Source organism: Tachypleus tridentatus, chromosome 13 (genome assembly GCF_004210375.1).
Source record: "Tachypleus tridentatus isolate NWPU-2018 chromosome 13, ASM421037v1, whole genome shotgun sequence".
NCBI lineage: Eukaryota > Metazoa > Arthropoda > Merostomata > Xiphosura > Limulidae > Tachypleus > Tachypleus tridentatus.
Genome location: NC_134837.1, coordinates 84,130,485 through 84,157,468, shown reverse-complemented (window position 1 = coordinate 84,157,468; position 26,984 = coordinate 84,130,485). Strand labels below are relative to the sequence as shown.

General features: G+C 30.2%; 2 protein-coding genes across 12 annotated transcripts in view; one reads left to right on the top strand and one right to left on the bottom strand.

Annotated features, from left to right (window-relative positions):
• Positions 1–4,511, top strand: part of LOC143240410 (E3 ubiquitin-protein ligase rififylin-like) — a 30,079-nt gene extending 25,568 nt beyond the window's left edge. The window contains exon 6 of the mRNA XM_076482803.1: positions 708–4,511. Coding sequence (XP_076338918.1) covers positions 708–883 — 176 coding nt within the window. The 3' untranslated portion in view covers positions 884–4,511. The remainder of the gene's footprint in view (positions 1–707) is intronic.
• LOC143240411 (synaptic plasticity regulator PANTS) lies at positions 1,114–22,811 on the bottom strand. Of its 11 annotated transcripts, none has more exons than XM_076482805.1 (6): positions 22,661–22,804; positions 13,012–13,105; positions 11,724–11,769; positions 11,188–11,328; positions 8,999–9,196; positions 7,263–8,056 (listed from the first exon to the last, which is right to left on the bottom strand). In XM_076482805.1, exons 2-6 carry the CDS (start codon positions 13,053–13,055, stop codon positions 8,027–8,029), a joined length of 459 nt encoding a protein of 152 aa, XP_076338920.1. In that variant the 5' UTR covers positions 13,056–13,105; positions 22,661–22,804; the 3' UTR covers positions 7,263–8,026. The 11 variants fall into 11 exon arrangements, with proteins under 11 accessions (XP_076338924.1, XP_076338925.1, XP_076338920.1 ...); XM_076482813.1 differs by lacking the exon at positions 13,012–13,105 and adding an exon at positions 13,298–13,353 and having other exon boundaries at positions 11,188–11,306; positions 22,661–22,741; XM_076482814.1 differs by lacking the exon at positions 13,012–13,105 and adding an exon at positions 13,298–13,346 and having other exon boundaries at positions 11,188–11,306; positions 22,661–22,726.
• Positions 22,812–26,984: the final 4,173 nt, after the last annotated feature.

Below are 26,984 nucleotides of genomic sequence, written 5' to 3'. Positions count from 1 at the left end.
GCTATCAAAAACCACATGAGTGATACAGATGTTTTACTTGGAGAAATAAGATGAGTTCCACATTTATAAAACATAGGTTGTTGATGACTTCTCTCTTTAGTCAGTTGTTTAAAGTCATGGACAAGTACCTAAATTCTGGTCACATAGAACACGTGTGTGTAAAGGGTGTTTTTCAGTTAGAAAATATACAACTTTCCAGAAGGTGACATTATTTTGCCTGTAGAATAATGTTAGATGTGAACTGGTTTTGTCTTTGTGCTGTCATATCTAACCAACTTTTTTTTTTTTTTTTTTGTGAGAGTTCTTGTTGGGAGGTTGTATTTCTTTTCTTCATAAAATCTAAAATTACACTTGGATAGTTGAAGTAAATGCTTGGAAAAGGTGTTGTATTTATCCAGTATTTTAGAATTGCTTTGAAAAAAATTACTTCATAATTAGTCATTAACAATGGCCAGCATTACAAGGAACATATTTTCATGTTTTACACTTGTTTGTTAACTTTCAACTGAAAATCATGTAAATTTGGACAAACTAGAATATCAGTGATGTCGAGAATATCACTAGAATAATTACCATCTACAAACTAAGTAATATATGAATGTAAAATGAAGTCAATCAATACTCATGATTCAATAAATTCTTATTACTATGATATGATACATATGTATTTCCACAAATATTGTTAAATAATTTTTCAAAATATACAGATTTAGAGGGAGTTCCTGATGAAGATCTTTGCAAGATATGTATGGAACAACCAATAGACAGTGTTCTTCTGGAGTGTGGTCACATGGCTACTTGTACAGTTTGTGGCAAACAACTGAGCGAATGTCCTCTGTGTCGACAGTATGTTGTACGAGTTGTACATGTTTTCAGGGCTTGAAGTGAAGCATTCTTTTAAGAATGCTTGTTTTACTTGTGTGGCAGCAACTCCCCTGCCACTCTCATGAATCAGTGATGTCCTTCAGAAATTGGCAGTAATATCTGATTTTTTTTTCAAAAAATAATTCACTGAACTTGTGTACCAAACATGCAAAAATTAAAAAATTGTGAACCTTTTCTTTATATTATTTTTCTTTCTACCTTATTCATTTTGTTAAGAAAGTATTTAAATATATAAAAAAACAATTTACCCAAGAAATTCAACATTCATATTACATCCCATTTTTCTATTCCAGTAGCTCAAAATTGAGATATATTATTATAGAACATGATCATATCGATAAAAGATATTAAAAAATTAGGTATAGATTCCTGTGTTTTGAAAACATAACTTTGTTCATGGAAGTTTTTATTTGTTATTTTAAATTTTTTTATGCTATAACAAGCATAATACTTTCTATAAAAATTGCATTATTTTTACATTTTCTGTATAAATTTGTTAAAAAATATTCATTAATGACGTATGTATATAATCTTTGCTTTTGAAATGTACATTAAATGTCTTCCTGTGGTTAAACATCTAAAATCCTCCTGAACTAAATAGATTTTAAATTTCTAAAACAATTATATCATTGTTCAATAGAATTCTAAATGGGAAGTTCTCCATTTTTGTTCTACTTTTCAAACATATACAATGAATACTTCTTAAATCTGTAGTTTTTCAGGATTTAAAAATAATCATTTATAGGCTAAACAATAAGCCAAATAGATGTACATTTTTTCATATTATTGAAAGTGTGCATTTTGTTTTTGGTTGTTTTTATCAAATGTGTATACTGGGCATTACTTATAAATGTGCTCAACATATCAGTATGATATCACTTCTAGTTGGTTTATACTTTCATAACTTTTGGAAATACCTTAATATCTAGTCTGTGTGTATCATTGTATTTCTGATAAGCTGAATTTGTTATTGTGTTATTTGCAAACTGTTATATACTCTTTATACTGCAATGTTTTTCAGAATTTGTTATTTATAAACACAGTTATTGGTCAGAGGCTCACATGAGCTATCCATATCTTTATTAATATTTTATTTTAATAGTATATTCAAACGAAACACCTGAAATTAGATACTATTAAATGTATTCAGTTTGTGAAAACAGTTGAGTTAGCTTTGTATTTTGTAACTTCATTAGTTCTATTCATATTTGCTGAAGTAGTTGTGGTAGCAGTTTTACTTACACTAAGCGTGTTAAATATTCATCCACATTGTCCACTTTATACGGAAATAAATTATTGTTAAAAATATACTGTTTTCATATGAACATATTTTTTGGAACAAATGTACCTCCCAGGTATGCTTTCTTGGTGGATTGTTATGTTTTTGGAATATGATTAACAACCTGGTATTTATAGTGCCACTTGTAAAAGCTTGTACGTTCAAACAGTAGATCTTTTAATTTAGATATAAATCATATTAATTGCCTATCTAGAGAAGTCATTTGTCATTCTAGTTGAGGTTATATAATTTTGTTACAAAAACCTTTTCAACATAAAGTTTTAGCAGTGAGGAAACTAAATCTTTTCTCATTGGTACTGTAACAGTGTTTATTCTCTACCCAGCTATCCACCCAACTACACGTTTTATACAAATCACAATTAATAATTTATGTGGCATGAAGGTTTAGCATTTTAATACTAACAGTTACTAGAGTTACTAAAAGAAAAAAATTGTCTAAGTTTGATTTGAAGAGACTTTTTAGGGTGGTTGGAACTGACTCAAAAATAGTATCTTTATCATATGTGTATCCCACGTGACTGGAAGTAGAGCCTCAAACATAATATAACAACGACACCCAATGTTACTAAAAGTCAAAACATTGACCAGATGATCTGTCTTTACAGTGTATTATTAATACATACATATTAATTATGTAAAGTTGTCTACTTTGTTTAATGTTTATGGTACTTCATATGTTTAACTGCTGCTACCATTCATGCTGAATAAAATAATATTTACATAAACCAAATATATTAAATACATTTTTATATAAATCATTACCAAAAAACGTCTTCATTCTGTTACACACTATGGCTCCAAATTTGAATATTTTTCCTTTTCTTCTATAACACAGTAGTAATGAAGACAATATTAGTGTTTGAGGGAAAAAAAATTCATTGAATGTTTTTCATCATAACAAAATTCATGATGCAACAGTGAAACAATAAATTTCATTAACTAATTGGATGTGTTAAACTCTTACTTAATTCTGTGGTTCTTGTAACATGTGCCTTTCTATCTTGGTATAAAACTGAGTGTGGTGTGTGTTATCCAGTACAAGATGTGAATGATGCTATTCAACTGTTTCTCGAAGTATCGATTTTAAATATGTTCATATTTTGCATTATACACACGTATATATTTGTGTGTGTGTGTATATATATATCATTTATTAAACCACTATAAAGGTAGTTGGTAGTACAGTATTTGATAATAGATTTCTTCAGTTTGACATAACTTTATCCTGGGGACCTTAATTTTCATGAACTTTGTTGATGTTTTCTATTATATATTTTGTTTATCCTATGTATCATGTGGTGACCTAGAAAATAAGATAAAACCAAATTACATTTCTGAATGTTTTAACTTGGAAGTAGACAAGTTATATTGATATTAATATGTAGTTATATTTGTGCACGTAAGTAAATAACATAAGTATATTTTATTACATAATGACAATACTTGAAATATTTAAAATTAACATTTGGGTACTTGGTCACTAATTTCATGTGAAATATTAATATCCCTAAATCTAGTTGAAATCTTGTTTTATGTATGTACTGTACAGTAGACATTAGCTAGAAACATGTTAGTGTATCATTAGGTTATTTTATATGTGAGAAAACCAAAGACAACTGGAATTTTCAGTCATTCTAAAAAAAAACAACAATGAAATGTAAAATTAATATCCATAATTCATCATTAATTTAAATAGTCATTAAATGCAGTTACAAATATGTTATATAACAGTGTGTTTAAACATGCAGTTGTCCTGGGACTAATATCTTTTAGAATTGTAACAGAATTAATAGTTTAATTTTTAGTGTGATTTCAAAAGATCAATGTTTTGTATATATACTTATAATAAACTCCTCTACTTGACAAGTTTTACAATATTTTCGACAATGATTAGATATTTTAAAATTTTGTTACTTTAGACATCAAATATATTTGAAAAACTTAAATGGCTTTTGATATTAAGATATATTTCTACGTAGTTTCTAAATGATGCTTTTTGGTAGCATTGTATAAAACAAACTCTTGTTTTAAATGATTTTGTAAATGAGAATATGTTGAAATTTGGACAAGGTTTTATGAAATTTTGAGATGATAAATATGTATATCAGATACCAAACAGCTGTATAATATACGTGTGAAAAATTACAAAGATAGATGAATTATAAGAGCCTTGTTTCACTTGTATAATGCTATAGTAACAGTCCTGTGATTGAGAGGGTTCATGTTAGGTTACCAAAACAAATTTGAAAATACATTTTAGTGATGGTGTTGGTAATGATAATAATAATTTGATTCATTTCAGATTAAATAAAAACTTGTAAACAAATTGCCTCATTTTTGTGTATTCTAGGACATATTTAACAAACGTTCAATTGCATAAATCAAGTAGGAAGATAGTTTTATATTGAAGATAAAACAGAAAAGAGAAAAAAAAAAGTATTGTGGTGTTTTCTGTTTGTGTAATTTGCTTGCTTACTACTATTTCCAGAATTAAATAGGGCATATTTTGCCAAATCCTGAACATTATAATCATTTAGAACATGTCTGCAAAATGCATTATCAACTTTCATTCTACAGTTATGTGAAGTTTTCTATGGAATTCTAACATCTCCAGTATCCTCCCAATCTTTGTCCAGCAATTAAATAAAAAATGATGCAAGTACACTTTCCACCCAAGAAAAGAAAAGTTCAATATGCATGCACACTGTTGCAACATTTTATTACAAAGAAAATATCTGCTTTAAAATGGCTTTCAAAATAGCCTGTCTTTTGTCACTGAAAACAAACATGAAGTGCACAAAGAAAACCAAGAAATATGGTCAGTGAATCCATATTTTCTCTTTCCCTTACATTTTATTATATATACTAATGCTAGTGGGTTGAAACAATAAGTTCAATCTGTGTATACTGAGTTAAGTCAGTTGTAATATTTATTCTTGATGTCTCATTGGTATTGAATTACAAAAAAAATTCCTAACTCTCAGACATTGTCATCCTTATGTATAAATACACTTTCCATTCCAATGTAACCTTCTGAGTAATGCGAGTAGTATTAGCAACTACAACTACAAAAAGCACCCAGCTTTACTTAGGTTAAACCCTCAGTGGTACAGCAGTATGTCTGCAGACTTGCACTGGTAGAAACTGGATTTTAGCTCATTGTGTAGATTTGTGCTTAATTCCAAACAAACAAATCACTTGTAGTTTTTCCCTCATAACTTAAAAGTATTATTAGGATTGATACTAGCATATACATAAATTGAACGACAATTCAACTGTTTATAAACAAATAATCAAGCATAGGAGGGGCAGAAAGTGTTCGTGCATCCACTTTAATGGTCAGTTGTGTAGCCTATCAGGTTCTTTGGAAGATTTCGTTCCCCTTCTTACAGAAAATATTGCGAACATCATTGTGGCCAAAAAGCTCGATTTTAGTCTCGTCTGACCAAAGAATACTCTTCGAATAGGTAAAGGGTTTATCTACATGCTTTCTTGCATACCTCAATCGTGCCTTTAAATGAACAGGCTTTAAATATGGAGTACTACAAAGGCGGCATGCTTTGAACCCAGAAGTAACATGTTAGTAACTGTAGGGTGCTTACTTCAACCCCAGTTTCCCTTACCAGTTTCTGTATGTCATTATATGTTAAACGAGGGTTCCTACTAACTTGTCTGAGAACCATCCTCTTGGTTCTCTCTAGAATTTTGGTGGGGCATCTGGAATGAGGGAGGTTAGCAGTTGATCCTGTAAGCTTAAACTTGGCAATTATGCTTTGAACAGTAGATTTCGGCACATTACGTTCTGCAGCAATACCTGAAAGAGACACACAAGATTTGTATTTTACAATAATTCAGTTTTTTAAACCACTGTACAGTTGTTTCCTGTTCGACACGATGACCAAGCAGATAATGCCAAACTAAAACTTTTTAACGGAATACCAGTTTTTTAACACGGTCTGAAGTGTACGAACACTTTCTGCTCCTCCTATTTTTGGTCATTTGTTTATAAACAGTTTATTCGTCGTTTAATGTACATAAAAATTTATGTAGATGTGTGTTAGTATAATATTTATAATATACTACACTTCTATTATCCTACTCGTGATACTTTTTAAGTTATGAGCAAAAATCCACTCGGGGCACAGGGGTACAAACACTTTGTCCTAACTGTATATTCCAGATGACTGTATTAGTGTGTGTGTATTCTTAACTTACTTTAGCATCTTGCAGATGGACATAGTCTTCAACGTAATGCTTCCTTTGATTTAAGCAGATATATTGCAGTCTTTGTTTCAATGTTGCCATAAATTACAATCTGCCCATTATGAATTTAGTGACTGTAATGCAAGAGGGCCATAAATCCTTGTAAGTGAAGTGAATGTTGGCATAATTTAAAGAAATTAAAAAAGCTTAAAGAATGTGAAATAATCTAGCTTAAAGCAAAGTGCATAAAATTTATTATTAAAATAAAAATGTTAAATTTTATTCTTAAATCATTTCTGACTTGAGGTATTTTGTTATACCACATAAAAAACAAACCTCTTTAGTCAAATAGACTTAAAATCAATGAACATTTTTTTCCAGTTGTTATTTATACTTTCAGTACATAGGCTAACAAAGTATTAGGTTACACTTTTGTTGCTGAGCAACATGACATTAAAAGCCACTGTTGTCAAAACACTTGGCTTTTCCATAGATTAGAAGTTGTTAATCTAACTGATATTCTACAGCACATACTATGATGTGGTAGAACTAGCATCATGAATTTTGACAGGCTATATACATCTTTAATAAAAAGTCTGAATTGTATTTGTAATATAAGGAACCACTTTGAGGTGGTTTATTATCATTAAAAAGATGCATGTGTACATCCTCATGATTCACATAGTGTGGGTATAAAATTTAATGTTTTTTCCTCTTGGTGCCATGAGAGTTGCACACACAGACATGACCTTTTATTATTGTAGATATCTGTATCTTACTTCCATGTATTAGTTGTTTCCCTTTAAAGCTCTTGTTAAACATTAATTATTATAGCATTGTGGGTTCATGTAAAAATAAAACTGTACAAAATCCATTACTTGACACACGGTTTATGAAAATCATTAGTTGCAGAAGACACAACATGGTAAATTAGAAGCTAAAATTAATGCAAGTTCAGCTTTAGAGCACATAAATAAAATTATGCAATATGAGTAGTATGAAGTTGCTTTGGTTTGCTGTATTTATGAAATAGAGTATTTATTCAATACTATACTCTATACTATATGAGTACTTTTAAAGCAGATTTAGCATATAACGTTTCCTGTTACTTTTCTCTATGATGAAGTAATATTTCTGGCTCAATTCCAAATATTCATGTAGTCTTTATTCAATGAATAAACAAACTAGATTAGAAGGCACTAACATCCTGATTGGTCACTGAGAAAGTTATCAAGTTTCTGTAAGATTCTGCTAGCTTATTTTCCTACACCTTCATCACAGTTTGTTCTTGGTTTAATTGTCTTTATTCTGAGTGCTTCTTTAGTTTTTGAAAGTTCCAGTTCTTGTTGAGTGGTACCTAAAGTCACATGTCCTGTGTTGTGTTCAGCTATTGCATATTTTTCTGAATATAAGAGCCTTGTATGTAGCAATGTATTCTTCATTTCCTCAATGTACATTTCTTCACTGCAAATTACACTGTTTCTTAAGAGATGCTATATTGTTTTGTCTTCAAATAATTTCAGACTTTTTGTGGATTTGAAAAAGTTTTAAATTTCTAAAAACCTTTTCCTTGTAGTTTAAATGGGATTTAAATGATAGGGAGACGTTGTGTTAAGGTTCTGAAGTTGTCCAACAGTTTCAGTAAAGAACTTGAAAATAACCACAAACCTGAAAAATTATTGATGAGACAGATTTAGTTCTTGTACAAAAGTTTTCAAAGCAAATGCCTTACATAGATGATTAAGGAATTAACTTTTTTTTCACTGTCATAAATTAAAACATTTTGGTTATGATTTGGCTAAAAATTACAGACAAATCTTGTGAGAAAACTTAATTACACTATGTAACAAAATTTTTACTTTTTCTTGTTCCTGAGTAAAAGTGTTATTTCCCAAGTTCTTATGCCTGAAGTGAATGGAAAAGACCTATTTTTCTCTTCAAACTTTGCTTGTGTGGCCTGGGAGCGTATAATGAAAACGTGATGGGAGACTATATTTGGGGGCTGATATGTGAAAGTTATTTACATTACAGTCGCAAATCTCAAGAACCTACTCACTTCTAAACATTTTTGCTCATTTTTGTATAACTTTAGTATAAATAAATACATGTAAATCTTGATCTATAGGTTATTTTATTCAAATCTTATGTAAATGAAAATGTGCAAATTTGCCCGTTTTCATACAGAAAATAGGTTAATTTCTAAATTTCATTATCCAGGTCACAAAAGCAAAGTTTGAAGGGAATAATGGCCATTTTCTGTACTTTTACAACATAAGCAATTGAGAAATAACACATACTATCCAGGAACAATTTCTGTGTGATGTAGTGTTATTATTTCTGCAGATTTTATGATGAAACATTAAAATATAAAATATGTTATTCACATCAGTTGTTGATTAAAGTTTACGGGTACTCTAATAAACATGTTTCAAATCTGGGAAAACAAAATTTCTTTCAAACTTTTCCAGTTCATATTACAAGAATAAATGATGAATGTCACCTGTAAGAAATATGTACAAGTGTTTATAAGTTATTTGGTCAAGTTGCATGTACTATTTAACTTTCTCTACAATACCTATTCACTAGATGGATTAAGTTCTATAATATTACACATGAAGATGTTTCTGAAGCTCCAATTCTTTCCTTTTGTTTTAGCTTCAGATAGGAGTTGTGTTCTTTCTGCAACCAGTCAGGTAATGGTTTATTCCAGTCTTCTGGAGGTTCATCTCTAAGTTCCCAACTATCATTTGCTTGAGCAGCAGCTTGCCGCTGAAAGATTCTATTTCGTTCACTTTCTAACACATTTTTCTGTAAAATAGTAGAGTACCACAATAATTTCAGGGGAAGAAACTACTAATATAAATATCTTATTTTTCATACACCAATTTTGGAAGTTTTATCAACTGTCAAGAAACAAAATGGAATTACTAATACAATGCTTTTTAAATTCCTTCTTTCTTCTAATTTTTTTATGCACGTCTGACTGTTGATTACAGGGTTCCTAATAACATAAATCACACAAATACTGTCAAAATTGCACTTTATCCTATTAATTACTGCTAAGGATTCCTTTAATTTTTTATATGAAAAATGAATGATTTTAATCAATTTATTTTAGTCAATCTTTTACACTAAGGGTTATAAACAGACAAAAAAAACATTAAATTGTTCAATATCATGCAAGATGTAGATTCCAACTGTAATTCATGGCATAAAAAAACTCAGAATTTAAAGCTTAAACCAGTACTCGAAAAGGGTTTGTTTAAAAAGCAATACACAATTGCATAATACAAAAATGATGTATTCTATATTTTAAGATTTATTGATAACAATTCCTTTGGATGATGGAGCAGCCATCTTTAAAAATCAGAATAAACTGAAAACTTTTTTTTTCTTTGGGAGCTTTTTATTAAGCTTCATGAAGGTCGACTAACCTTTATTAAAACTAGCCTGGTACACACAGGAGGAAATATGTGCACATTATGATGGTTAGATTCCAGGACTAACTGAAATTTATTTCAAGCTACTTTATATTCAATGTCTCTAACACAAACAATGAAAACTATAATAATATAAATAAATAAATTTCAGACAAATTTGAAAATGATATAGAAATACAAGTAATATTTTGCATGTATGTATTTAGATATTTTATATCATTACTATTGAAAGTATCTGGCTTCACTCAGGTTACTTGGTTGATAGTGTGTGTATTCTGAACCTATTTTAACAAAAATGTATAACCTATATACTTTTGTGCTAAGAAACATAAAAACCATTATTTCCAAAATGCACTGGCTTTTTCTACATATTAGAAGTTATATAAGGAACAACTTCTTTTCTACACATGGATAAGTAAGTAATAGGCAGTTGGACACCCTCAGGGTCCACTTAGTATGGATGCAACATTTCAGGTTTATACATTGTTTACTCTTGAGTTATAGTGGTCACATATAGACTAACAGACATGCTAAGCTACTAAAGCAAATGAGAAGTTTTGAATTAACACTTCAGATATTATATGATGAAATGTTAACATCTCTTTATACAGAATAACTTACTTTCCTTTTAAGATTGTGCAGTCTGCCAAAGAGGTTTCCAAGCCCCTGCTTATTGCATGTGAAACTACATGAATTTCAATCAATGCATGATGACATAATCATGCAGCAAAACTTTCGACCAATAGAAGTGTCACACACATCATGCATAATGACACTTTCCACATTCACACTCATGAATCCTCATTCTTTAATGAGACAATAAAGAAATAAACATCAGGAAAGTGTGGAAAATGACTGGAAATGTGTGTATAACTGTATAAAATCCATTTTCAGATAAGGAAGATGTTAACTTCTGAAACAAATACCTCTTCACACAGAATGGCTAGAATCCCTCAGCAAAATTGGTTAGGACTATTACAAATTGTTTGAAGGAAGCCTAAAGGTTGTTAAACCCAATAGCAGGGGTTCCTTTGAAGCACACACATGGGAGGCTGCATTTTGTCTCCTCAAAGTACAAAAAGAGCCAAAAAATATGTCACATGAGATTGGGTAGGGGTTTTCACAAAACTTGTGAATTGTAAGTCTCATTGGCAGATCATGCAAACTCAAGTGAAAAGTAAATTATTTTGTGTTTGGAAATGAGTATTCATTTTGGAAATTACAAGTCTACTTACATCATCTAAAACTTTTGTAAAAGGTAAATAATTATTTGATGAAATCCTCAAATGACTTAAGCCAATGTACAAAAATACAGTAAAGATAATTTTACACTTATTTCTTTGTAAAAATCATACTTACAAATGCATCAATGTCTCTATATCTTCTCCAGTCCATGCAATTTTTAAAATCATTTTGCCACTGAGTACAGTCTATCATTTGACCATGAACAAAATACTGGTGAAATCTGGCCTTAATACCTGCATGAAAAACAGTTTTCATCTGCCAGTAATTTGTAAAGTTGTACATGAAACGTATAGGTTAAATCAAGCAAATTTTTATAGCATTTTGTTTGTAAGCATACATACAGTCATGAAGCAAATGTATTTTATAACTATGTTGTACACATACACTAAAGATATGCATGTATAATACACACACTAATGAACCTCAAAGTATTGTAATAAACTGTGTTTTTACTCTATTTATGCAATATATTACTGTATTTTATATCCTCACACAAAAAACAAAAATAAACTTATTTATAAAGCTGTTAGTGCTGCAAAACCATAACAAATACTCAATAAATCATTAAGTGATGTGTAAAAACTTTATTATTTGTTCTATAATGTGTATTACAATTTATGCTGTGCAAAAATAAATTGCAGTGTACTCACTTTTACAATCTTTATATTCTTCTTTATACCATTCACAAGGATGTACCTATAAAACCAGCATAAGTTACTAAACTTATGACATACACTACAATATCCAAACATGCAACCACTAATGTGTACTATGAAACAGTAAAATATTAAGCTTGTGTTTTACAAATAAACTAAAAGAATTGTGGAAATTCCAAAAGTATGTATTTTAATTCTTTTTAGTTTACCATACTCATAAAATATCAAAACTTGTAAGGCCAGATGAACCACTACTTCACTAAAACATATTTCAAGGGCCAGTTATAAGATATTTCTACTTTTACTGGTAGAATCAAAAAGAACGAAATATCAGAGCTGGGAAGTTTTTATGAATTAAATGAGACTTGATAAAATTATTAACGAATGTATCTGTTTGTGTCCTAATTCACGAAATTATAGAACTTCTGCTTTCTTTTATATAAAACAATGATGGAGTGATATATTGTGTATGTTAAAAGTATTTTACTTTTTACACATAGATTGTCATGACAAATATAGGTACACCTAACAGAATCAACATTACATTTTTGTAGCAGTTAGTGATCGGTTTAAAAACATTCTACTAATTTTTATATTTAAACTCTGCTTATGCACAGATAATTATGAATACTAATGAGTTTATGGTGTGTAATAAACAATAATGATAATATTCAGACAATTAACAATAAAAAGGCTGACTGCAGCAGATTAAAGTAGCACAAGGACTGTACAGTATTTTTCACAAAAAAAAGGTAATTTCTATTTCTACTTTACTTTATGGCTTCTCATCTCTTTCCAGTGTTGTTTTTTAGAAATTTTTCCATAAAAGCAAAGTATTAAAATCTTAAGCAATACTTCAACATGCTCAGTTTACAGAAATACATCTTAATTGTTTTTTTAAATAAGTTTTAAACAGTATATTTAAGTAGAAGTGCAATATGAATTAATTATTCATAATACAATTCAAAGGTTCAATCTTGCAAACTCAGATGATATTTTGTTTCTAGACGTTCACTGAGATAAAACAGTTGTACATGGCTTGCTAATTGCAATACTAATCAAGTAATAATTACACTCAAATACTATTTAGAAATGCATGAACATGAATCTTGAATGTTACATTTACACACAGAGTTGTGAAAAAAGTAGTACAATTATAATCAAAATAAACTCCAGCACAGTGTAGCTAAAAATATCAATGCAACAAGTAACCATTTCATACTACAAAGCTGTCTTTGAACCACTTTAATAGAAAGAAAAGTGAAAAAAATCTGAAACCCACCTTTTACTTTTCAGTAGTTCAATCGATTCTTTTCTTAAACTCATAACATCCCAGTATCCACTACTCCCAATGGCAACTCATCCCACTAACCACCCTGTTAGAAAAATAAAACTGTCTAATCTGAAGCCTATCTCTTCTTTTCCCACTCTTAAAATTGACATGTATTTTTACTTTTATTCTTCAGAATAGAGCACAAAGTTATCAGTCCTGTACTTTGATCTTTCAATTATATCACTTCTTAACATTAATCTCTCAAGAACAAATTAGTTAAAAGATTTTAACCTACTTTCATAAGACAAACTTTCCATCTTCTAAGTTATCCTAGTAGCCATCTCCTATATTCTTTCCAATAAGTCAATATAATTTTATTAAAAAGACACACAAAACTGTATACAAGTAAAATCTAACAAATTATTTTTTTACAATAGTATATATTACCTCTTTTGTCCTGTAATCATCAATAAACCTGGACAATTAACCCAATATAATCAATTACCAAAAAGAATCGATTGCTGTAACGTAAAGTAACTGAATAATTAAAACTGTATTTAAATCAATTAATGTTACAAAAATTTTCATCTTATTGAAATTAGTTTCTAATTTTTCCAACTATTCAAGTAAATAAAATACTGCTTATATTATCTTTCATTATTTTAAATTAATTCAAGATTATTGAGCCTAATCAATTAGTGTCACAACTCACAAAAATAATTAACTAATAAAACTCAGTGCTTCTAATTATTACTATTTTTAATTATTCCAACTCAAAGTATTATGTAAAAGTAATCAATTAGCTTAACTAATTTGATGACAAGGAACCCACTTTTTAGAAAATAAAAGTTTGGAAACAGCTTGAATGGGTAATTAAAAAACTTATGAATGTATAACATTGTACATTTATAATACGAATTTTTCATTACACCATTCAAGCTATCTTCAAACTTTAATTAGCAAAATGAAACTCAATAATAAGCCTGATAAATAATCTATTAACAAATTTTACTAATCAATCAGATATAATAAATACATCCTAAAATTTTATTAGCTTTCTACTACTAGCAACAATACTACATTGATAGTTTGAATGACTTATCCATCACTATGCAAAGATCCTAAAATATAGCCTGCAAGTTATGTACATAAAAATATAGTACATATTTAGCAATGCTTCCTTTGTTAGAACTTCTATAATTTATCACACTGTATATATAAGCTTTAGTAAATGGCTTATAATTTCCAGAGCATCTCTAAGCTCTTCTTCTGAAAGTAGAAGTAACATTAACAACTCTCCAATCAGGAACTTGCTCACTGTCTACCACCAAATCAATGAAAAATTAATGATTGGTTTGTAAATTTGATCCATGACCTTCTTTAAAAACCTGGAAATATTGTATAGTGTTTCTGTTTGTCTTGTTTATTTCTGTTGCCCTTATTCATGGTTATTAATGACCCGTGGAATTCTTCAAAACCAGAAAAACTGATTGGGCTTAACATGAATTTAGTTTTAAATTTCTAACTTTGTGACAGAACTATGCTCACATCTTCCAAAACTTCTTAGTGACAACTTGGTTTTGACTTTATTTATTGTTTATAAACAACAGATAACTTCATCATCTATCAATACTTTATTTTTTTTTATTTAAAATAATTTACACATCATTTATTACTTTGATCAGCAAGTTATTTTTAAGAAATACCAGTAGTCTTTTCAGCTACTGGCAGTAAAAAAAACTGTGCAAACAAGTAAATTACTAAAGCTAGAAGAAGGGGAAAAAGAAAGAAAGAAGTGAATCACTCACCATGTTAAAATATGTTTAATGGTAAATACGTAAATGACATTTCAACCAATAGTATTTTATCAGGCTCTTGGTTAGAAGAAATAGCTTTTAGAAGTGACAGGATATAAGAAAAATAATACATACCTCAAGAACATATTCTAAGCTAAAACAGAAATTGCAAGACATTTGTTTCATAAAATTACAAGAAATACAAATTCATGAAAATGTCAATATATTAAAATAATTATATAATACACTAAATAACTAAAACAATTTTTAAAAGAATGCATAGAATAAACCTATTTTAATTTGATGAGTGCTTCACTGTCAATTATATTCTTTTTGGTTAATGCCACTTAAAAGTCAGATACATGATGCTTAGAAGACCTTTGAGAAAAACCTAAACATCCCGTTAAGTTTAACATCTTTTAAAGTTGTCTTCTTTCTAAAATACAGTTTTAAACCTTCAGTTTGAAGCATTGTTACTAGTAAGAAGTGAACTTCTCAACCACTCGTAATGGAAGCAACAGGTTAGGAATCCTATCTCACAAATTAGAATGAAACAAACCATTTGGTGCACAATGGCAATAATGTCACTGACCTGCAATTTCTCCAGTTGTCAAGACAATATTAGAAAACTTCCATTAAAGAGTATCAGAAACCTCAGAAGATGTTAGAAATAGGTGAACATGAATGCATAATCCAGTTAATCCACAAAATCGTTGTACTATCAATTATTTTTGAAAAATACATAAAAGACATTAATTTTCTTATTAGTTAGAAAATGATCCAGATACAATGATAGTGCAAAAACCTAATGATTACCTGAGGAATACTGAACAAAACCTACATACTTGGGTTATACAATGTGAACAGACAATGGGAAAAATTACTCCAAAAAGTAGAAAATTGATACTCAATCAAAATAAAAACAAACTGAATAAAATTTGAATGAAAGTTTTAAATGGAAAGTTTAAAATTTAGTATCACTCTTTCATATAACAAAAACAAGAAATAAAGACCATATCACAAAAAGTAATGAAAAGTTAAAGCAATAACTGCAAAAACCCTGGTAAATCATATACAGTGAGCCTATATTCATGTGCTAGTGCTACTGGGGATACCGAGTTTGAAAAATGTGTTACTCTTCTACTGACAGAGGGCTATGATCTGTTGATGATTACATCATAAGCTGGTACAACACCCAGCGACTCATGTAGGGGTGCACAGAAACTTACTTGGCAGTACATGGGAGGTTGATACAAAGTGATGAGTAGTGTTTCTTAATATTATTTTATTCATTATCTATAACCTCAATATTCCAATTCATTTATAACCAATCTTGTCTTAAGTTCTGAAAATAAACATTCTGAAAATTGAGAAATAAAATGATTACCAGAAGAGCAGCAGACAACTGTGGTAACTCACCCCACAAATGTAAGTGAATTATATATGGAATACTAGTGTGACAAAAATAGGGAAAAATAATTTGGCTCATCAAATGAAATTCTAAAGTAACTGAGTAGGCCTAAGTGAACATTTGACAAAGAAAAGAACCATATAATGTTCATGATATCACTATAATCTCTACAGTGTAAAACACTTGTTGTACATATACTAAACTTGTTTCAAATATATATAGTATTTTTTAAACAAGTGAAGTGCATGTTGTTCCATTATTATTGCATTTATCACTAAGTCACAGATACCTGATGTAAATGAATTCAAAGCTCAACAACAAAAAACAATATATATATTTACACTATAAAACCTTTGATTGACAATTGACAACCTTAATATTTGACATCACTTATCCAATACTCTTGTTAAAATTAAAATAACAACAACTAAGGTTGTTCTTGAATATCTTTAAAACTGACAAAGTCATACACCTATAGAAATATTACTAAATTTTAGTAATTAGAACCATTTGATAAAATTGGCCATTTGACCTATCTTAAAAAAAAAATTTATTCTAAATTTCCCAAATCTCTTACTACTATATAAATTTAACCTATTTTCTGTTTCTATTTTTCGATAATACTAAGTAACTAGCCATTGAATAATATGACAGAAAATAAAAACCAATAATTATTCTCAAATATTACTTTGACTTATAATATTAATATACTATTTAATATTAACAGCAAAATTGAAGTTTTTATGAATATAACAAAACAATACATATTAAAAGTATAATAAAAGTAGGGACTGTCTGGGGTTAACAAAATTAGGAAGTCAAATATGATTAAGAAATCTCTCTTAATGTGTCAACCAATATCAAGATTTTTTTTTTTTTTAAGTGTGTTAGAAGTAAGTAAAATACTGAAATTGAAAATGAGCCATTAAAGGATACTGATGGCAAGATAAAAAGTTCTCATATAGGAAACATTACAATTTCTAAATTCATTCTCTCTTGAGAAAAAAACGGTAGAAGATAAACTTATGGGATTTTGCAAAATTATATGGGAGATCAATAGAATAAAGGCCTTTGACTTTGTGCTCTATTCTGAATACAAAAGAGAAGGAACTTATCAAACATTAAAAAAAGGCAAATCAAGCCTCAGTTTAAACAGTTTTCCTTTCCCAACAGAGATTAACATTAGCAATAGCAGAGGTTGGCATGTTTTGCAAATATAAAAAATAAAAAAAATAGATACATGAATATTAACTGATCATACTATCTTATATTAGCACTACAATGTTTGCCTCCAGATTATATGTCTGAAATAAGAAAGAAAATTGACTACACATGAAAAAAAATGTGTTTACAGTTTTAATGCCATATACTTTGTAAAGGTAATCATTAACATTATTTCAAAACCAAATAAAACTGGTCATCATAGTCATTTTCCCCCAAGAAGGTATTTTCCTTATGCCTACAGATAAGTCCTATATATAAAACAAGAAACCAAGTAGTTTCAGCTTTGAAACCACTTCCTATTTTACATTCATTGTAAAGATAACCAAGAAAATTACTTTATGAAATTTTGTCTTCCAGGTGGTGTTTCACATATATATCACAAATGATGGTTTACTAAAGAGATTTTACTCAAAAGAATCTCCCTCATTATATTAATGTAAGCCCAGGTTATATGCTGAAGATCAGATTAACATCTGTAAACCTCTTGTTATAAGTATCGTATTTCAATGCCACAGGCTTCTTGCTTAAGAGCTTTAATAAGGTTAAGCATGTGCCTTATTATGCCATTGTTCATAAACATCTGAAAAGTAAGAGAGAAATCCTCAATAGTTACAGCATTTGAAATTCTTTTAAGCAGGATTACAGTAATTTAATGTATGAGACCTTGGGCATGGTCAAATACATCAAGCAAAAGGGTTTGACCTCCTGAGCCCAAAACTGTAATTAGATCTCAAAATTGGTCAAGAGATGACAGAGTTGTAGGTTAAAAGTTTGTACCAGAAAAAAACTCAGGACTATTCTATGATCCACTATGCCATGGCTATAAAGGTAAAACACCATGTCCTCTATAAAAGTTTGTTTGCTCTTATATATTCAAGAAATATTTATTTGACAACCATCTGTGCTAGCTGTCCCTAACTTGGAAGTGACAGATTAGAGAAAAGGCAGCTAGTCAACATTACTCTCCACCAACTGTGGAGTCACTCTTTTATCAGTGAAAAGTGTGATAAACAGTCACATTATAATGCCTCAACAGCTGAAATATTAAGCATATTTTGTCACAAGATTTGAATTTGTAGCACAAAAATTACAATTCAAGCACCCTAACCACCAGGCTATGCCAAGGCTACCTCTAGCAGAGTTAATTAATAACCATGATTCCTGTTTTAACATTTTTCCACAGTTATTTTTATAGAGATTATTAAGGAATAATGAAGAACCTTTACAACATTTGTGTTTTCACAGATTTTTTGTCAGGACTTACTACTTTCTACACTATTGGCAATAATAAATTATGAATTAATGTTAAACTATCTAAACAACATATATGTTGGAAAATGCAAAAACACACTTTACTTTGATGCAAATTTTATTATTCTTTAACAGATTGAAAGATCCTCTTAAGATACCATGTTACATGGTTGAAAGACCACTGGAACGTCTAAATACACAAACCACTCAAGATCCAAGAGTTGGTAAGCAACAGAAAAGGAGTCAGTGTTCGTATAAGTGAGACTTTAATGACAGATAACAGAAACACAAAACAGAAAGTTGCCTATTAGCAAGCATTTAGAAGAAATTTAAAAGGCATGTAAAAGTTAGTAAAAAAACCTTAACAAAACCATAAATACTAAAAATGAGATTTTCTGTGAAGAAATAAGTAAGTAAGTAATGAATTACTACATGAGTATTTGTCCACTGAGGAACTGGCTTAGCTATGAAAACTAACAAGCAATCAAAGAAACCAACCATCACTTGACAAAAGCAAAAGTGATAACGCATGATAGTAACTTCCTTACGAAACCTAATTTAATATGGCTGAAAGAAATTCTGTTTCAATTAGTAAAAAATTATTGTTACAGAACTGTTAAGAGCTTTAGCATGTTAAAGAGTACACAGAATGAAAAGGAAAAACTTAGAATTAACCTTAGAAATAAAAAAAACCAATGAAATGAAAATGCAGGTTAGGTGAAAACAGTGAATTATCCAAAGTCTGTTATAAATGAAGTATGAAAAACTGTATCAAATGTTTTTCTTAGAATATGTTAACATATTCAACCATTTGATTAAACAGAAATATGCCTCAAAGAATACTGGTTTTTTGAAGTATTATTAAACTGAAATCATTCAAAGCATGAAAAACTAGAGAAAAGAGAAATAAGCCATTCTCTGCAGATACTTGGTTAATGTCAAAATATATTAGCACTGAAAGAGCACTACACTCATTAAGGTTGAATCATCGTTATAACAATTTATTAGTTTTTATTTAACATCATCAGGTGATAAGTGAACATGGTATTAAAATTAAGTCTCATATGTACTTAATTATTTATCTGCAACTAAAAAAAAAAAGAAATTTAACAAGTGTTTCCTAAATATAACTTATATGACTATGCCACTTATGTCTGTCTATTTATAACAAGATCATTTTAACTTTTCAAATAAATACATGCCTAGTATAGGAATGGATTACCACATATACACATTGTTTTTCGATAGATTGATTCTGAAAAGGTGTCAGTCAACATAACAGACAAGAACAAGACAAAAAGCACACCAAAAATATTAAATACTTGAAGATTCACCTTACAAAGATCTTATTAATATGGGAATCTGCTCAAAAATATTGAAAACTATTTGTGGTAAAATCTAGTTAACATGTTCGCTGCTACCGTCTGTTACAGGTGCTGAAAAAGTTGGGTACAGTATTGTGTTTTCAAGTTAAAGATTAGTAATAACAACAATAAATCAAAAATGTGATTTTTATATATTTTTTTCTATTTAAGATACATGCATTCTCAGCATTATATAAATATTTATGGAGGTAAAGTGCTGCAGATGTAAATGTGCATCTAGAAATTCATTTAGATAAAATTTGTAGAAAAATATTTTTATTAAACAAATATAAAATTGATTGAAATATGTATTTATCATGAAATATACATCACATGATGAACACATCAACATTTTTTTATGAAACAATTTCAAGCACTGATCCAAAGTCTGAATGATTCTGGATATGTTTCACAGTAACAAACTGAATATTTGCATTTCTCCTTTTCACTACATAATCTGCATCCTCTCCTCCCATTTATCATTACTTTACCACTTGAACCAATTTTGCATTTTCTTGGCAAATGTTCAATATTTTCAGCTTTTGGTAAGTCACTTTATTACTGCCAGACAAAAATTCCATTTTTTTTTCCCAGAATACTAATCATACAAATAAAACAAATTTAGTAGTCATTTGTAATATATGAATATATATGTGTTATACTATATCACAGTTTTTTTTTCTAAAGCAAGAGTAATAAGATAACATCTAATCTTGCCTGTCAATCCCACTTATATTCATTGAAATATGAAGTGAAACATCTATATTTAATGTTTACAGTCACAATACTCTACAATCAATGTCCATTTCGAATGATGGTCAGGAATATCAACTAGTTGGGGAAGCACTTGTGCATCATGAGCATGTGAAAATGAATACTAAAAGCTCACATGTACATGTTACTGCTCACTGTAGATCAAGAATGCTAAAAACCCACTAATAAAACCAAGGTTTCATATAAGTAACATTGTAAATTGTACCATATCATGTACAGAAGTTCCAAAATGAATATTATTCCTTCACTTATCTAATTGTAAATCATGAACATTGGTCACTCTTAACCAAACTGATGTATTTTCATGTATTTTCAAAAATATTATACAAAATGTAAATGTACTTTTAACATGATGGATTCTATGTTTAGTGTTAAAATGATGTGCCTTTTAACATATATAAATAAACAGCATAATATAGTGACCTATATAATAAATAAGTAACTGTATACTATCTGATATTGCTCTTTCTGTAAGGCTACTTTATTATTAATATGTGAGAAAGAAATGAACACTGTAGTACTCCAACTTGTGATTAGCCAGATTTAAAGAGAATGTTCAGCTTCATAATAATTTTAGTTATTTACAAGAAAATAACTATTAACTATTACTCTCAACAATAGTTTTCATTATTGTTAAACAATATTTTACTAGAAACTTGTCTTCAAAAAATAATAACTTTATAATCTATATATTAAAACACTATTTTCAACCTATTAATTTCTAATTTACTTTCAATACTCTAAAAATCATTATTCACTCTTGAACAAATTATCACAACAAAAATAGTTTTCTGTAGTTTCCTTTTCACATCTAAGCACAGTAACTATTATTCCATATATGAAGCAAAATCTAAAAACCTTTTCTTGGCATGTTTGATGTGATTCACATCATAAACCTCAAAATATGTTGTGAAATGTATAAAAATAAAAAAATTAAGCAATTCAAAAACCTTGAGGAGATAGAACTTCTGTTGGTATAGCTATAACTTGCATTTTAAGTGGACATTAAGTTTCTCTATTAAACCAGATATAAAGTATTTCACACTATAAGCAAAACATGTAAAACCATTACGTTATTAGACCTAGTAACACAAAGTCTTCTGTAAAGAATTGGTACTTGTACAGTATTTCCCCAGTAACATATCAAGTATTACAGACACATCTATTTGTAGCAGCTTAGTTGATAACTCTAGGATATTACAATTCTTGATCATAATGTCAATTAGAATACCTTCAATATCATTATAGTTACACTTCTTTATGGATCAAATAAGTAAAAAAAATTAAATATAAAATACTGAGTTATCAACTAAACTACTACAAATGGATGCATGTCTAACATTCAACACTTTACTGGGAAAATTCTGTACAAGTACCAAGAATTAAATAATATTCAATATCTTTCAATTCATAATCACTACTAACACTAGTAATATCATGATTTTAACTTATGATAAAATATTCAAAGGAAGTAACAACACAATTTGATTCAAACAAAGTTTTTGAAGTTTTTAAAAAAACTGTCAGAAAAATTCAGTATCAAGATTTTTTTTTCTTCCACTGTTTTGAATATTTCTGGAAAATACCCTCTACAGTTTTATTTTGGAGTCTATAGTATAACTTCTAAGTACTGCTGCAAATTAATATAACACCATTATTAACTTCAATAAGTAACATTCACCAACATTAGTAATGGCCAATCTTCAGATACGTTTCACTCGTTGTTACAGTTTCCATGTCTTTAACTTTAAAATGAATCCACTTGTAATGTTAAAAACGGTCTTATCCAGCCACTATATATAAATGTAGATAAATGGCAATGAATAATAGTTACTTACCAACCACGCATCATTAGGTAGACCATCAGAAGCAACACCTATTGTTTCGAAATCAAGAGTGCTAGAAGCCGCCGCCATCTTGAGATGGTTTTATATAATTTCTCAATATTACGTAGAGCACAGTAAGTGCATCTGTCGGGTAGTCAAAAGGGTGCGAGTTTTCTTGTACCAAAGCCACATTGGTTTATCTGCTGAGTCCACCGAGGGGAGTCGAACCCGTGATTTTAACATTGTAAATCCATAAACTTATCGCTGTACTAGCGGTAGTCAAAACGAAAAAATATGTATATATATATTATATATTTAGAGGGCATTTGTTCGTTTTCTTACATCTTTAAAACGGTCTTAAAAATTAAGTAGATGGCTTGGAATAAAATGGGTTGGTTTGGTTTGGTTTTTGGAATTTCGCACAAAGCTACTCGAGGGCTATCTGTGCTAGCCGTCCCTAATTTAGCAGTGTAAGACTAGAGGGAAGGCAGCTAGTCATCACCACCCACCGCCAACTCTTGGGCTATTCTTTTACCAACGAACAGTGGGATTGACCGTAACATTATAACGCCCCTACGGCTGAAAAGGCGAGCATGTTTGGTGCGACGGGGATTCGAACCCGCGACCCTCAGATTACGAAGCGCACGCCTTAACACGTTAGGCCAGAATAAAATGGGAGCGAAATACGATGAAACATACAGAGCTATAGTAGGTTTGAGAACTAATTGACATCAGCTACTTGTTTAATGAAATGAAACGACGTTTCGGTTTTGAAATTACAGCTTTCTTCCACTGAACAACTTGCGCATCAGATAACTCAATACATAAAGATCGAATAGTATAAATTCAAGAATTCTACGATCACACCTACATTGTGAAGAAAAATGTATATATACATACATGCGCGAAAAAAATTAATTTCTCTAATTTGATAACTCTTCTTTTCAATAAAAACATTTCATATTATCTTCTTTATCATTTGCCTAAATAAAATGTTTTTATTTTGCAACTTAGTTCTCATTTCCTCTTTTAACATATCAGATCCCTTCTAACTCTTCTTTCTTCAAAATAACACAATATGAAAGTATTAACTTTTTCTCCTATGACAACCCCTTCATCCAAGACAACATTGTTGTAACCCTCTTCTAAACTCTTTCCAACAATTCAACGTCCTTCCAAAGACAATAATCCCAGGCCTGAACACAATACTCCAAATGTGGCTTAACCCATCAAACATACAATATTATTATAACCACTTTATTCTTATATTCAATATTTCTGTAGATACAACCTAAAATCCTATTTGCCATACTAGCAACAGCACATTGCTTGGAAGTTGGATGTCTCTAGAGATTGATCAGCTATTACGCCAAGATTATTTTCTTTCATGGCACTCTTAACCTGTTCAGTGCCGTAGACGAGATAACTCGTCCAAGCCGATCGGTAACACAGTGCCACGGAGAAGTTAATTCGTTCTAAATAATACCTAACCTTAACGCTAGATGTCAGCACCATACATGCATTAGACCTACACACAAATTGTTTAACTTTCGATCCAAAATGGCGTCACGAAAAAAGTTACAAAATGAAGAAGGATTTGAGTTGTATTGTAGCAGCTGAAATACTTGGCAGTTAACAGGTTAAAGTAATTTCCATAAAAATTATACTTATAATGCAAATTATGTTAACCCACATGTACTATCTTGCAATTAAAATCAATTTGCCATTTATCTGCCCAACTCACTAAATGAGCTAAACCCTTTGGTAAATAAACAGCATCCTCTTCACAACAAACAATACACAAGACCGCAATATCATTTGCAAATTTAAGTAATTTATTGACCATTCTTTCACCTGTGTCATTGATGTTAACCAAAAAGAGCTAAGGTCCTAAAATTATGGGTTCGATTCCCCACTTTGTACATATCAGATAACCGAATGTGGCTTTGTTCTAAAACAAACAACATTATTATGCTTATGTTTTATTGAAAGTCTGATAAGAATAAACTTAAATGTAAAAACCTACCACAATACGAAAGAAAGTTCAGGTTTCATAAGTTTGTTGTGAATTTCGCGCAAAGCTACACGAGCTGTGCTACCCGTCCATAATTTAGCAGTCAAAGGCTTGAGAAAAGGCAGCTAGTCATCATCACCCGCCGTCAACGAATAATGAGATTGATCATCACATTATAACACACCCTCAGCTGAAAGTGCGAGCATGTTTAGTGAAACAGAGATTCGAACCCACGACAAGCAGAATGCAAGTCGAACGCTCTAACCACGCTTTATAACGTGGTAAAACTAACATTGATATTTAAGTAGTCTTACACTGCTAAATTAGGGAAGACTAGCACAGATAGCCCTCGTGTAGCTTTGCGCGAAATTCAAACCAAATCAAACCAATATAATGCTAAAAACTAGGTTTGATACTAGTGATTAGAACAGTACTGACAGCCTATTATATAGCTTTGTGCTTAGCCTAAAGCAGCAAACAAAACTGTTAGCTCCCTCTTTATATATCTATTGTTTCGACCATTAAAAATTTGACCCATAGACACAGAGCTTGAAATAAGATGTTAGGAAATAACTGAAGATAGAACTTTATAGTTAAGGAAGAAGAAGAATAAACTTCAGTTGATGCCATAAACCAATTTTAACTACAACAACGGATAAACAGATAACTAAAAGTTTATTGTTGGTATTATATTTAAAATACTGTCATGATATTGTTTGGACACGTTTTTTTATGTTTGCCCTAAAACATGTCGATAACAATGTTAATAGTTGTATAAGAAAAACTTAACAAAATTATCTTTAAATACACTTATTAAATAAATATCAGAATGTTTACATGATATACCAGGTACAGCGGCATCATTGGACAAATAAGGGTGCAGACGACAGACATTCAGCAAAGTTTTGTCATGTCTTCCGATGGTGAGCTTAAGTGGCTTATATCACAAGAGTTCAGGATTTGATGTACAACGTGGGCTGAACGCAAAAAGCCAACTGCACAGATTTGCTCTGCAACAAAAACATAAAAATAAAATAAAGTTCATATATATATGTGTGTGTATACAAAGAGGTAAGTTTCTTTATTCAAATAAAAATCATTTTTATCAGTACAATAGTAATAATAATAAACATACTGCCACAAAATAAAGTGAAATATAACCCCACTGTTTACGAGAAAAAATATTTGATGATTAGTTTTACGTTTCACAACTAGGGTGTAAAAAAGCTTATATCATCACGTTTCACTGCGAGCTTCACATCTCAACAGCACGTAAAATGACGTAATGAAATGGATATCGCAGAATAAGATTTTATAAACGGGAAAAAAAAAAAACAACTGCAAACAATAGATATTGAATATGAACTTTATGATTTTTAAGCCAAAAATAATATTTGCAAGGACACATATATAAATCTTTGAATATAAGTTCACTACCCTCTATAGGATAAAGTATTGTTTACTTGGCAAAAGAGAATAGACATATACTTGTATTCGTGTGTATATATTTGCAATGGCGAATGCTTTCACATGAAAAAGCAACCGCTAATGATTGAAACTGTGTAAAATACAAATGCGAACGCTCTAAAATAATGCTTCATCTAAAGTAGCTTTACTTAACCCAGCTAGATGTTTTTTTGTGAAGTATCAGATTTATAAACAGTATTGTCGAAATTCGCTTTGAACAGTTACGTTACAGACTGACTGATGAAGAAACACTTATAAATATAGCCACGTGGTTAGGACGCTTGACTTGCAATCTAAGGGTCATGGGTTCGAATCTTTGTCCCACCAAATATGTTCGCCCTTTCAACTGGGACCGGAGTGCTAGGTGGTTAAGGCACTCGACTCCTAATTCGAGGGCCGCAGGTTCGAATCCCCGTCACAACAAATATGCTCGCCCTTTCAGCCGTAGGGGTGTTATAATGTGATGATCAATCTCACTATTCGTTAGTAAAATAGTAGTCCAAGAGTTGGCGGTGGGTAGTAATGACTAGCTGCCTTCCATCTAGTCTTACACTACAAAATTAGGGACGGCTAGCACAGATAGCCCTCGTGTAGCTTTATACAAAATTCAGGAACAAACAAACCCTTTCAACTGAGGGTTTGTTATATAGTGATGGTCAATCTCATTATTCGTTGGTAAAATAGTAGTCCAAAAGTTGACGGCAGGTGGTAATAATTAGCTGCTTTCCCTCTAGTCTTTCACTGGTACCAGTGCGCGAAATTCAAAACTCTTGAATATATTCAGTCGTTTTCATTCTGTTTTCCTTTGTGTAAAATATAAAGGTTAGAGCCCGTAAATAATTGTTTTAATACAGA

Bases quoted from the DNA above. Each gene is read 5' to 3' on its own strand.
- LOC143240411 (XM_076482804.1), bottom strand. From the start codon at position 22,738: ATGGCGGCGGCTTCTAGCACTCTTGATTTCGAAACAATAGGTGTTGCT. The intron at 9,197-11,187 runs GTAAGTATGATT...ACTATTTTACAG, and splicing joins ATAGAGACATTGATGCATTT to AAAAATGTGTTAGAAAGTGA. The intron at 8,057-8,998 runs GTAATATTATAG...ATAATTTTTCAG, and splicing joins CTTCAGAAACATCTTCATGT to GTTTGTGGTTATTTTCAAGT.